Raw genomic sequence first — 14,608 nt, forward strand, 5'->3', positions numbered from 1 at the left:
AGTCTATTCCACAAATGGGGGAATCTTTGGGACACAAATCTATCCCACCAGCAAATTCTATTAATGTCACAGACCAGGTTGAGACCTTGCTTGCAGGTTGCATAAGTAGAGTTTGAGTTACGGATATGCAGCAACTGCATCAAGGCTGGGTCTGAGATGGCCTTGTATGCCAGATACAGGTCACCTCTGAGCAGTCTGTATGACACTGAGTAGAAGGGCAGGGTTTTTAGCCTATCTGTATAGGATAGGTATTTGAGACCCTGGATTGTCCTGGTCAGGAACCTCTGTGGTCTCTCCAGTTACTGCATGTGCTTGGCAAGGTACATGCCAAAGGGGACATTGTACTTGATAATGGGTCTGATAAGGGAGGAGTATAGGGATGTTATGACCTCCTTGTTCCTGGATAAAATACCCTTACTTATGAGGTGGGAAATGTAGAAAGCCTTCTGTACAACAGAGGCAACGTCAGGTTGCTATCAACCTAGGTGCCCAAGTCCCTCATGACTGATTGCGTGCTTAGTATGTTGTTATTAATGTGATGAGTAGTGGGGATGCCATTTTCCCCAAAGGGATAATGATGCATTTCTTGGCATTCAGTTTGAGGCCATGCTTCTGGCACCAGTCATTAGTTTGGGTAAGGCCCTCTTGCAGGATGTTCACATCACTAGGAGAATTTAAGACAGTGCCCAGCATGCCGTCATCTGCAAACTTGGTCAGCCACAGACCACTAGTTTTGATTTGCACCTCAGAAAAGTATATCCTAAACAGTAGAGGCTCCAAGACTGATCCTTGGGATACACTGTTCATTATGGGTATACTACTAGAGGTGGCTTCCCCTATTTTGACTGAATGGGTTCTATCAGTGAGGCAGTTAGCTACCCATCTGGTAGCACACAGGTTGATGTCTAGCTGGGAGAGTTTATCTATTATGCCTGAGTGGGGAATAGTGCTGAATGCTTTGGCGAGATCAAGGTAGGCAGTGTGCAGCATCTTCTCCTCATCCATGCTGTGGTGACTGTTATGAAGAAGTTAACCAAGTTTAACAGGCATGATCTCCCTTTGGTAAAACCAAACTGTGCAGGGTCAAGTGTTTGGAGACTGCCAATGTCCTTGTTTATAAGGTCCATGATAATGCATTCCATGTCCTTGCAGATCAGGCTAGTTAGGCTGATGGGCCTATTATTGCCTGGGTCAATGGATGCTCCACCTTTGTGTAGAGGGATGACAGTGGATGGCATCCATTCAGCTGAGACAAAGCCGGTGCACATGATTTAGTTGAATAGGGTGCCTAATGGAGCTAAGAGCTCATGCATGAGTTCATGTACGATACAGCCAGGGATGTTGTCAGATCCCATGGAGATTGAATTGTTTTTCCTTTGAGAGGACATTAAAGACCTGTTCCCTGGTGATGAGGGGAAGGGGGCAGGTGCTGGGGATGCCCTGGTTTACTGATGAGAGTGGACAGAGGGGTGAAGTTTTCACTAAACCTGTCTGCAAGCAGGTTGGCTATATCTACGGTGTTTGTGTATGTGGTGTTATTGAACACCAGTTCAGTGCAGATTTGGGTGTTACCTTTGAGATTTCGGACATATGTGAAGAAGGCCTTGTGATTGTTTTTAGTGGATGTGGCCAGTTTGGACTCAAAGTTAGGCTTAGAGAATTTCACCAGTGACCTTATTTGCTTGTTCATGCAAAGGAGAGATTGCTTCTAACTTGCCACCTGCTCTTTCCTGGTCCTAGACAGCATTTTTTCCTTTTATTTTAGAGTTTGTTTATTGCTGCTGTCCACCAGACAGGTTCACTCTTCCATGAGGAAGATGATTTGGTCCTGTCAGGTATTGCTGAAACCATACAGCTATGTAGGTGCTCATATAGCTTTTTGGTGTAGGCTTGGACATTAATGCTAGCTCCAACTGAAGGGAAGGTGGCTGTAAAGCTGCTTATATCTGCTCTCAGGAGATTGTAGTCAGCTTTGGAAAAGTTTTTTTTTTTTATGACCCTGATTGGGGGGGGGGGGATGTCAAGGAAGATGGTGACTTTGAAAGTGATTGCTTTATGGTCGGATCTTACCAAGAAAAATGTCACTGCAGGGGTGCTACAGTGGCTACTCATGTTGGTTAGGACCAGGTCCAGGATATTTTCACCTCTTGTAGGGGTGTCATCCAGCTGATCCAATGCATTGGCATTGACAAAGATGAGGAATTTTTGGGCATTCATGTTTGGGCTAGAATAGGTCTTCCACTCTATGGTTGGGTAGTTAAAGTCACCCAGGATCAAGGTAGAGGATTGAATCTTGATGGATTCAAATAAGTCCAGATAGGTGGAGTGGGTGTCCTGAGTCATGGTTGGGGTCTGTAGCTAGCTATGATTTGAACAGGTGTTTTGTCAACAGTTAACTGCACCTGGAGTGTTTCCTGTGCATCATACTGATTGACCAGTCTGGAGGTGTGTATGTCTTTCATAAATATTGAAACTCCACCTCCTTTGGCTTTGTAGCCCTCCATTTGGGGTATGAACGTATGGTAGGATGAGTAACCTTGTAAGACTGGGGAGTTCTCCGCAGCTTTGAATCAGGTTTCAGTGATCACACAAATATCAGCATCTTCCAGAGCAATGAATGCCTGCAATGAGTTCAGTTTCATGCTAAGACTCCTAGCGTTTAGCAGGATGACCTTTACACCTTTACATTTTGTTTAGAAATGCTCCTTAGCTGATAAAGTATACAACTGTTTCTCTCATCTTTTAATGTTTTTATTGCTACATATTAAGCAATGTTTCCAACTAATAGCCATTTACTTCTAAGACAAAGGTTTGCCATCTCCTGACAGACAAATGGAGCAGCAGGTATAAGCCATTATCAGTCAAAAGCACAACTGCAGTAATGGATACCATCTTAGTTCCTCACAGTAAAATCAGGCAGTCCTCTGTTTAACCTCTCCTCTAATGCTAAACACACTCATCTGTTTCCTTCCTACTGCTATACGGGATTTTGGATTCTTTTGATCATGAATGCAGGATGTGATGATGTAGTTTACTATTATTAGGTAGGATAAATTGGAGTGTGACTGTTCTGCAAAAAGTCACAGTGTTGACTAGCAACATCAAGGGCTCCTCACATCTGGACCCAGATAATGGAATTTTCTTGTGCACTAGCTCCATCTGCCTTGCCTTATTTCCCTGAATTCATTTACACTTTCTCAGGTAACTCCTTAGAATAAAGTTGCCCTTTTAGGTTTATCTAAATTATGTAAAAATAAAGTTGTCCTTACATGTTTGTCCAGATTGTAGAAATATTAAATCAAACACAAAATTGCTATGATGAGGTAATCATTTCCATAATATATTATAATAAAAAAGTCTGACCTGAATATTTTAAAATATTAAATATTATTTTTTGTTAGTCTTTCCAACTATCTAGCTACCTGCCACTCTATCCTACCTACCATCTGTCTCTATCAAATAGCTTTGACCAAGGCGGTGTTGTTTAATCTCTTCCGGGAATCCTGATGAAATCACAGGATAAAACACCTTGCTTATTTTCCCACAACCTGTTTACTGGTATCTGTTGCTGCTCTTGTATTTTCTTTTTCAGCTAAACCTAATATACCTTATTATAATTAGGAAAAGTGTTTAAAAGTACAACAGTGCTACTCAACCTATGATTGCATACTACCCACATTTCCAGATAATTTTACTGGTAGTACTCAGAACTTAAAATTAAAGATTTTATTTCTGTCTATAGATTCTAAACTAGTGTTAATGACTGTAGCATTGCACTGATGAGGCAATACATATTTTGCCATGGTTTTTAAAAGTCATTTTAAATTTTAATGTTTTGACTTGTGAAAGGGTGTATATTAATACTTGTCTTGAGGTTAGTCAAGTGAATCCACCATATGAAGATGGATTAATATGCCTGTGGTTAAGGGAGTCCTTATTTTAGACATACCTCATTCTCCATTCACTCCTGATGCATTCTTTGATGCATCCTTTTTTCCAGTTGGTCCAACTCATTCTCTGTCTTATTTATTTATTATATTTTATTTATTGACATTTGTTGACCGGGTGGGTCAAGCTGGGCTTTTGGCCCATTTTCAGTGATGACCCGAGGAGAAAAGCTCCAAGAATTACAGTAACAAAAAAGAAAAAAGTAACTGAATTATGCAGTGTCAATAAAAACATATTACAGATAAAGAGATTTAAAGCAGTTGAGTTATACAGTATTTATAACATTCAATACAGATTACATTAAAGCAGTTGAGTTTTACAGTATCTATAAAATTCAACACATAATTGTGAGCACATAGATTATATTATCTGGGCAGCCAAGAGATACCAAGAGAAAACAAAAAAAGAGAGAGAGAGAGTTATTTACATATTTACAGGTAAAAAGTTTGAACGATTTTCAGGAGTAACTAAGAATATGGAGAATAATTTAAGATTATAGGAATACCAGTTGTTGTATCTTTCGGCTTTTCCCGGTTAGGGGATGCCACAGCGGAACTCCAGTCCGCTAATGATTGGCAGTAGATTTTTATGTACCGAGTTGCCAGCCCTGACGTACAACCTTCAATGAAGGAATACCAGTAGTTCATTGATATTTATGTGTTAACAGACAAAGAAGGTCAGATTCACTATAAAGTGTCCCTAAAAGTAGTAGAGAGGAATTTAACACTACATAAAAGTAAATATGGAGGAAGTATGCAGTAGAAAAAAGTGTAATAATATGAGGTATAAGGTAGTTGATCTGGGTGAGCTGAGAGAGGAGAGGGAGCGATCAAGTTGGGGTGGTACAAGAGAAAATATTGGAGCTAAGTAGATGAAGTTTGAGTTTTTCTTTAAAGTGAGCAGGGTGGATAGTAGATCATATGTCTCTTGGAGGTTTGTTCCAAGTTTGGGCAATAGAGCATTTATATAAGAGTTTGCCAACAGCTTTTTTTGGTTGGAAGGTTTAAAGTAGTTGTTGGTTTGAGGTACGGAGGCAGAGTAGGCTTATACGTAGAGATGAAAGAAAAAAGAGCAGGACAAGATGATGGCTTGTAGAGTATAGAGTGTAGCATTTGCAATTATGTAGACAACAGTAAGTGAGAGAATTCTAGCCAGTTTAGGGGTGTAAGGGCTGTGCAGTGGTGTGTATTATGTGGAAAGTTTCTGATGAATCTTGCAATCTTGTGGTAAGTTTGCTGGAGTTTATTTAAGGTTGTGGTTTGAATGTTATTGAACAAGGGGGCAGCATAGAGAAGTAATGGGAGAAGATAAGCTTGTGCTAATGAGAGTCTAGAATTTGGAGTAAGAAATGTTTTATTATGATAGAGTAGGCCTAATTTTTGGTTAATCTTTTTTATGCAGTGGAGGTGGTGCTGGTTAAATTTGAGTTTAGTCTTAAATTTGAGTTCATCATCAATGATGACTCCAAGAATTTTAGAGTGAGCGTCTGGTTTTATAAGAGTGTTATTTGATGAACTGATTGAGAAGGATTTTTTGAGGTGGGACAGTGAGTGAGGGAGGAATAATAAGAGTTTTGTCTTTTTGGGGTTAAGGATATGTAGGTTATCTGTTAGCCATTGTTCAGTAGATAGGAAGATTTGCTGAGTAAGGGAATGAAGTTCTGTGATGTTGTCAGAGATAGAGATGAGGGTAGAATCATCAGCATATTGGATGAGGGAGGATAGTTTACAAGATGTATGGAGGTCATTGGTGAAGATACTGAACAGGAGGGGACCCATTATAGAGCCCTGAGGAACCCCTGTTGTAACGGGTAGGAAGGGAGAGGAAGAGGAGAGCCATTTGACAGATTGTTTTCTGCCAGACAAATAGCTTCAGAACCAGGTAATGGTAAAGGATGATAGGTTGAGGCTGGTGAGTTCGGATAGAAGAAGAGGATGGGAGACTGTGTTAAATGCTTTAGATAGGTCTAAGAGCAGACAAGAGATGAGTTTATTGTTGTCAAGGGCTGCAGCAATAGTGTGGGTAAAAGATAGGAGGGCAGTAGTTGTGCTGTGTCTGGGACAAAAACAGTGTTGGGTGGGGGTGAGAAGATTATGTTGGATTAGGTGTTTAAGAAGTTGAGCATGTATGCTTTTTTCAAGAATCTACTAATAAATATTCTAAACCACCAGCTCCCAGTCATAATTTCAAGAAATAAAATCATGACAGAAATTTTTAAGAGTTCTCTTATTTTCCCCTTTCCTTAAGGTATAGCAGCTTTGGACGTAGTATATTTGGGGGTCGGAGTGCAGAGGAGCACAGCCACGTTTATTAGTTACTTTTATAATCCCTGCTTTTGAAATTCCAGGTTGCTGCAATCAAGGTTCTTCAGATTTCACCAGGGAGCCTAACACCACCCTCTCTGTGGAACGATATATTCTGTAGTCAATTTTTAATAGACCATGTTTCTTTTCTCTCTAATCTTTTCTAGTTTATTTATTTATTCTGATATGTGCTCCTTTATATAATGCTGCATCCATAATATACTAAGCCTTACCTTTGTCTCTTCCACTGTTTATATGTCAGCTATCAGTGTCTTCCATTGCAACTTACTCTTCCATTTTACTTATAATTTTTGTACCATTGTACTGTGAAATACCTTATAATATAAGTTTTCTTTCTCTTCATATCTACTGGACAAGACCATACCTGTTACAAAGATATATCGGGTCTAGTATGCAAAGACCTTCAATTTCAAACAAGAAGAAAGTGCTGCCCTTCTGGGCCCTCTGCCTTGATTTTTTTGTTCATTGGTTGAGAGATATACGCAGGACACAGTAGTCCATTTAAAACGATAGCAGTGCTATGCCTAGAAGGAAGATGACTTTACCATCTCAGGTAATTTCTTCTGGTTATGTACTCTGGCATAGTGCTGCTGGCATATAACCCACTGTATTGCATTAAATTACTTAAACATTGTAATTGTAGTTTCAGACATTTTTCTTCCTCAGTGCTTTATTTCCCAGCATATATTGTTTTCTCTGGGTCCATCCTGCCAAACAACATAAACTTTCTGTTGTTTTTTTTTTTTTTTTTTTTTGCATGAAATGTGACACTTTTCTGTAATGGTTATACATACATTAAGCTAGTTGAGAGCTAGTTATTCAGTGTTTGGCCACACCACCTCCATCTTACAGCAATCTCCATATAGAATATAATGTCATGTTTGATAAATTTACTAAGCAGACCCATTCCTAATACTGAACTACTGGTAACTAACTTGTTTCCAACCAGTCCTCTATAAACTGGTGCCTTCTTTCTCTAGTCTTGCAGCAGATTATGTTTCCAGCTCATTAGTATGGCTCCCACTCATATACAGTTTAATTTCTTTGTTTCCTGTAACCACAGAGGTAAAGGCCCGGCTAAAGTCAGGCAGCTCCATGCCATACAGATTTTGGCCTTGACTGTGCCTCAGGTGAGTTAGAATGATTAGTGGACCAAACAAAGGAGAAGCTGGCCAAGGAAAAATGAAACTTAAGTGGTTTATAATGGTTTATCGAGAGCAGAGAATGGGTATCAGTGGAATCCTGGCACAGGAAGTCCAAACAAGGAAAGACCCAGGATTGTAGTTCTCATAGTTAGGACATGGGGAATATGATCCAACCAAAGAATGCCAGTGCTCTAGTTGTGGGGGGTGTGAGTTGCAGAAGCATGCACTCATGCACCGCCTAAAGTAGCAGACACTGTGCATTACTTTTTGGTCAGTGTGGGGGGATAGCAGCATTTAAAAATAATTTACCAAACACATAAGGGTAACGATGATGATTTTTGGATCTTGCTTTGCTCTGTTGATATCAGGACATGTTGGACACTGCATGAACAAATGCATCAATAAGGGATTGAGCTTGATGATTAGAAGGTTTAGGAAATGGGGGTGAAGCATTATTAAAAATAGCTTGCCAAAGTCTACACACACCATGTGTACTGGACGTGTTTCATTCATCTCTCAGGAAGCACATTAGGACAGGTTATTTGTTTATTTTATTGTATTTATTTAAAATTTGTTAAGTTGGGTAGGTTACTGGTCCAGCTCAACTATTTCTTATCCTAGGGTACAAAACATATGAGATATGTTAGGAGCTTAAAATAAAGTATTTACAAGCATCTGACAGAAACAAAAAGTGTTAGTCATTTACAAATGACTACATACAATATTTTGGGGGTGTAATTAAGACATTATAGATTATTCCTTGGGTTGAACAAAAACACAGTCCAAAGAGTTTTCATACTATAGTTTTGTAATACTGTTATTTTACCAAAAGTGATGTTATCAATAACAGAATGAGGGATTCAACATTGATCGTTAAAATAAGAGTGTGTATTGTCAAATATAGAGGAAGGGAAGCTTAGAGAAAGAGAGTATCATTCAAAGAGGAAGTGAGGTAGGGAAGACAGGAGAGGTTAAGTGTGGACTAGCATTATTTCCATAATACCATGTCTTGCCATTGTCTCTTCTGAGAAAAAATGGCATTCATGAAGTCCTCCTCTGTGCTTTAAAAAGCGTTTAGCATAATCATCCTCAAGTCAGAAATCAGAGGCAAGCAGGCCTGCAATTTCTTGTTTCATTTACAGAAATACTGCTACTAGGAGATGTCACATTTTGAGTATAATTTAAAAATGAAACTAACTGTAACAGCACTGATTAATTGATTTTTTCAGATTTATTATTGAGCCATACCAGAATCTTCAGGCAATGATTTTTGCAATAAATGAACTGAATAATAATCCTCAAATTCTACCAAACCTCACACTTGGATTTAAGATGTTTGATTCCTGCCTTTCAGAAGTCAGAGCTCTTGCTGGAGTCTTTTGGATGTTATCTGGGGTAGAGAAGGACATTCCCAATTATGAATGTCAGCATCGCCCTCCATTACATGGCATTGTTGGAGATTTCCAGTCAAATACTGCACTTCCCATAGCAAGAGTTTTGGGACTGTATGGATACCCACAGGTGCGAGATGTTAGAAAATGCAAATATAACTTGTTTCAGGTAGTTCTGGTGTGTTCTGTTTTTTAAAGTGGTATGCAAATGAGTTATGAATAATGATGTTTTAAAAATAATTTGCTTTAAATGCTTACATTTGATGCATACCCTTGGTTTCAGAAAAAGTCATAAGCAAAATTATAGATAGTAAAACAGAAATTTGACATAAGCACGTATTTTCTGTTAAAGTAGCAAGCAGAGATATACTTTGTCTACTCTTGGTTCTCTGCATAACTGTCAACTATCCAGATTTTCACAGAATGTTCAGATTTTTGTCTAATAATTTTGGTCTGTTCCTCACAAAATGTGTTGATTTCTGGTAAATAACTGAGGATTAAATGACAGAAATTTGAATTTCAGACTTAATATCATTTAAAAATGCATGCTAATATAAAGCCAGAGCTTATTAGAACAATAATGAAAACCCATTCCTGATTTTGAGCCTTTGTCCCCAGATTACTTTTGGCTTTGCCCAGACGTCTTGAACTAAGAGGTTGTGATGTATGGTTCTCTAAAAACATTGCACAGAAAGGCGTTCTTACATTTGATGCGGCTGACGGAACCCTTTCTTCTTATGTTGAGATCAGCCCATTAGCTTGATTACCTCTGAGTCCCCTTTCTTTGTCACTGTGTTATACCCCATTTCTCCATGCAGAATATTGGCATTATTCTGCATCCAATGCAAGTGTCCTATGTTATCACATCCATGAAAGTGGATTGTCTTTCTGGATCTGGCATCTTTTGTGAAACACCAACATTTCTTTTTCAGTTGCTGGGTTCATATATGGGATCAGTCATTTGGCAGAGCAATAACAAGTGAATTTCTGATTTTTCTTGCCTTATCTCCTTCTAGAAGCCCTGCATGTCATATTCAAAACAAGTATCCTGTAAGTGATGGAGCTCTTGGTCACAGATTGGAAAATATGTTTTCCCAGGATTCATCTCACTCCAACTCAAGAGCTTCATAATGCTCAATCCATATCCTTCACCTGCAACTACACGCTTAGTCTTAATGTCAGGTTAGTGGTGTTAGTGGTAGACTTAATTTCTTTGTATTCATTGCACAGCTATCATATGGGCAGCCACAATTTATATTTCCTTGTTACCTTTACTGACACTGCTAAATATTAAAAGACTTGAAATTACCTCTGAGTTGTGGCAAGCACAGTGTATTTTATCAGAAGTGTCAGAGAAATGTTGTATTTGCCTACATTTCTAAGACCATTTAAGTGTAGCTGTTTCACTATCATCAGTGAGCATCACTAAATGGGTAACTGTAATATGATGGCATTACTTAAGAGGAATTACGCAAGGCCGGTCATCATTTTACAACATTTTTTAGTAATGGCTTGCCTGTTCCCTTGTTTATACACATTCAATGCATTTGCTAGTCTCTCAGACATAGTGCCTCAGGAAAAGTTCAGCTTCTGATTTGTGGTACAGATTGGTATTCAACAGACTGATCACCACATAACATGTCTAATATTGAGGGCTATTCTTAAATTCCGTATGCTGCTGGGGGTTCAGAAGGAATACGTGATGAATTGCTTTTCACCCACAATAACATGACAAATTGTTTTCTTGTTTCCTCATATCCCTTTCTAATAGTTATGTTCCATTGAAATTTGTTGATGTAAATATAACATTTAACATGCTCATGCCTCTGTGTGGCTACTCCCTGTATATAATCACATAATGCAAGCTGTGCAATAATGTGCTTCACATAATCACATAATGCAAGCTAACCATGAATTCTAATCATCATGGTTTTTAACCTTGACCTGATAAAAAACTCCTTTGAGAAAATCCTGGTAGTCATGTTGTTTTACACTTTATTATACATTTCTGCTTTTGCTGAAATATATTTTGAAGCAATACCATTGTGTTTCTATCTACTGTACATTTTCTCAACCTCAGGTTTGCAATTAGTAATATTAACAGTCACATAAAGTTCAAACATCTGTAAATATGTGGTCATATTGGATCCAGGGAAGTTTGTTCATTGTTCAGGTCAAATACTGGTACTGCTACTTGTTGTATACACACTTGATGTATGAATTAAATTTATTAAATTAATATGTGACAGCATTTTGTGTGGCTGATGCTTGGTTTGGTTTAGCTTAGGTTCATAGCTTAATAGTGACCTGTGTCAAAGAAAAAGGACAGTTTAGAACACAGACTTCAGTACATTAATAATATATACATAGATCCCCTCCCACATATCCACATTTTTTAAAATAATCTAGAGAAGTTGATGTCCTCATATTAAGAAGTAACTTGTTACACAATATTGTTATCATTGGCTTTGACCCTTCTAATCTTGCTTATTCTTATATTTGATGCAACAAAAAGTAAATTACCATGCCTTTGCATATTACGCTTGGTGTATATATATATATATATATATATATATATATATGTGTGTGTGTGTGTGTGTGTGTGTGTGTGTGTGTGTGTGTGTGTGTGTGTCTTTATCTCTATCTCACTTTCAGCAGAGGCCCAGGTTGAAAAGCTCCATTTGCTTACATTGCATTATACTTGGTTCCAGTTAAACACAGACTAGTTACATTTCTATTTACATTTATATACGTACAGTAGTTATATTTATACATTCCAAGATTTTACAGAGGTAGAGGTTACTAAATAGACAGCCCACATATAACTTAGTGGATTGTACAGGCAGCAGTTATGTATAAAAATGATTTTGTCATTTCAGTGATAGGTTATGCTTATTCTCTTTAAGGAGAGTATTTAGTGAGCACAAAGTCTTAACTTGGTGATGAGCATGTGCAGGAACAGGATTAGTTAAAATGTTGTTTAAACAGTGGTTTAAAACTATTGAGTTTGTTGGAAAGTTTTATTTGTGTAGGGATACTATTCCAGAGTTTAGCAATCTATTGGGAGTGGAGTGAGTGTCCTGCAACATTATTTGACTTATTTGTTAGTAGTAAGAATTTGTTACTATTGCAGAGGTCTCTTGCTGGACAGTAGGTCAGTAATATGTTTTGTAGTGCAAGGTATTTTTATGGATGATGAATGAGTCTGTGTGCTGTAGTTAGTTATGAATATGTTAGGAAGATGTATAGTGCAAGCCAGTTTAATTGCTTTACACTATGACAATGGTGGGTCCTATGAGACAGATTGGTGGCAAATTTAGCTATTTTATTGTAGCAAGAGGCAAGTTTCTTTTTTTCTTTCCTTAAGTATTGTTTAAGTTTGTAAGGATAGGAGCAGTGTATAAGAGAGTTGGCAGTAAGATGGTTGTGCCTAGTGTTTTTCTTGCAGTATCTGTAAGGAATCCATTGATCCAATAAAAGGAGCCTAGTTTCTGGTGTGTAGATTTAATGGTGTGAGGCTAGCTTAATGTGGACCTTTTTGATATTATTGTTAGAGTGAGGTGTTTGCCAAATATTTGATTGTTTGTCAAATGTGACACCAAGGAGTTTGGTGTACTGAACAAGATCAATTTTAGTTTTACTGGCTGAGTAGATGGTAAAGGGGGGAGAATTATCAGGAACTTTGCTATTAGTGAAGAGCACAAGCTTTGGTTTATTTGGACTGAGTATGAGTTGAGAGTCTGAGAGGTATTTTTCAGTGAACTGGAAAGATTGTTGGGTTGTTTTTAATAGTTCTAGTAGGGAGGGAGCTGAACATATGAGGGGGAGTCATCTGCGTATTGAATGATGGTTGCATGCTGGGTGGCTGTGCTGAGCCTGTTGGTGAATATGGTGAAGAGCAATGGACCGAGAATTGAACCTTGGTGTACTCCTACTGAGATTGGTAATAAGATGGAGAGTTCATTTTGCCACTTAATTGCCTGTTTGTGGTCAATTAAGTAGCTGAAAAACCAGAAGAGAGCTGGCTGGGTTAGATTTAAGGTAGCTAGCTTATTTAGTAGCTTTTGGTGCGACACTGTATCAAAGGCCTTAGACATATCAAGAAAGATAGATGAGACATGAAACAAGCTTGTGGTAATCATTTTTACAAAAGGTACTGAGTGCTGGGGATGGCATAATGTTTAAGGTATTTACCTCCCAGAAAAGAGAAACAGGGTTTGATTCTTAATAAGGGAAAATGGTTAGGCTTACAATGGTACAGAAGAACAGTTTGCCTAGCATTTTAGTGTGCCTGGATAAATAGTTCTTAACTTAGTTGTAAGCCTGGAACTGATATTTACCCTTGCATTAAGTATATTTTGAGGTATTTTTGATAATCTCAAGTACACTTTGGTTTAGGTTTCATACTGTCAAGTGGAGGTGTACACCATGGTTTTGAAATATATGGCAACAGCTCATTATTTCTAAATTTCACCAGTTCAGGGAACAAATGGCTCACTCTGGGGGATTTCTTGGGGTGCTGCTAATTCCTGAATATCAGCAGGCTCTAAAAATAAAATACACAAAAAGCAAATATGAATGAACAGAAGACACTGTACAACAGACCAGGAATAAAGGAAGGAAGTACTGGTAGTTCTTAGAACAGTCCTTATTCCTTGTTGTAAGTTATATATTTACTAGTTCCTTGGCTGATGATTGGTAATGCCTAGGACTATAGCAATCACTCGTCTCTGCTGTGTAGGAGAGGGGGATGTCAAACATAAATCTATGGTGATTATAAAGAGTTGAATACATGAAATATCTGTTATACTGTGCCTTGCTTTACCAAATGCATTTGCCTAAAACAACATCAGTAAAACAACAGTCAACTAAATAAAGAAAAACAATCATACATTTATTTTAAATGGGACAAACCCCTGTCCACCACCATGCAACTTACAGTGCCCCCAGAAACTCACACCTGCTCTACTTGACATAACTAACTCAAATGTCACTTCATGTTGTTGTACGTAAAAAAGGCAAACACCCAAAATGCAGCAACCATGCATTTCAAGCCACTAAGCCATCATTACCAAATTCACTTTCACTTAAAAGTTGAGTAACAGAATTTCTGTACAAAGAACTGTTTGTCTTCTATCAGATATCTTTTTGGTATTTTATAGTGATTGTGAGTGTTCTTTCATTCCAGAGAACATTAAAAGTCATAGAGGGCATTATCACAGCACCTAAACATCATCCAGTATTGACACCGGCCATTGTGTTAACAAGTTCAAAGGTATTACTAGAAATCTGACTGATCTCAACTGAACACATTAATAGCAGTCACACAACTATGATGAAACCAAGGCATCTATATAGCAAAACAGTTGACCTGTCAGCATTGAAAAGGGAAATGCATGACAAATTGAATTACCATGCCTGAAGTTATAGACAATTGAGACAGCTGGGCATTTTATGTAATAAACTAAAGTGTATTCAACTCCCGGCATCCTACTGATAGCCTGCGTTGCCTTTGCTCCCGAGAGATTGTTACACGCACGGTTCACAGTGTACCAGTTTACTACATAAATGTACAGAAAACAACAACTGATAATGAGTGCTGCTCAGTACAGCACAGCATGTTACTACACAGCTGTGTATCTTCATGAATGGACATATAAACATGCGTGCTTCCATTACTGTATAGTCATTCTTCTTTTATCCATACAGTTAAGCTGCACAGTATGAATAGGGGTGGTAACACAATCAGGTTATGTACACTGTGCATCACAACTGCCTACAGCAACAGTGCAACATCACA

The 14,608-nt window shown here is 38.1% G+C and overlaps 1 protein-coding gene across 1 annotated transcript in view; it reads left to right on the forward strand.

The window, feature by feature from the left end:
* Positions 1-14,608, forward strand: part of LOC122801324 (extracellular calcium-sensing receptor-like) — a 277,128-nt gene that overhangs the window by 18,734 nt on the left and 243,786 nt on the right. The window contains exon 3 of the mRNA XM_044070866.1: positions 8,647-8,938. Within this exon, the coding sequence (XP_043926801.1) occupies positions 8,647-8,938 (292 nt within the window). The remainder of the gene's footprint in view (positions 1-8,646; positions 8,939-14,608) is intronic.

Source organism: Protopterus annectens, chromosome 4.part1 (assembly GCF_019279795.1).
Source record: "Protopterus annectens isolate FY-2018-M chromosome 4.part1, PAN1.0, whole genome shotgun sequence".
NCBI classification, from domain to species: Eukaryota; Metazoa; Chordata; order Ceratodontiformes; family Protopteridae; genus Protopterus; species Protopterus annectens.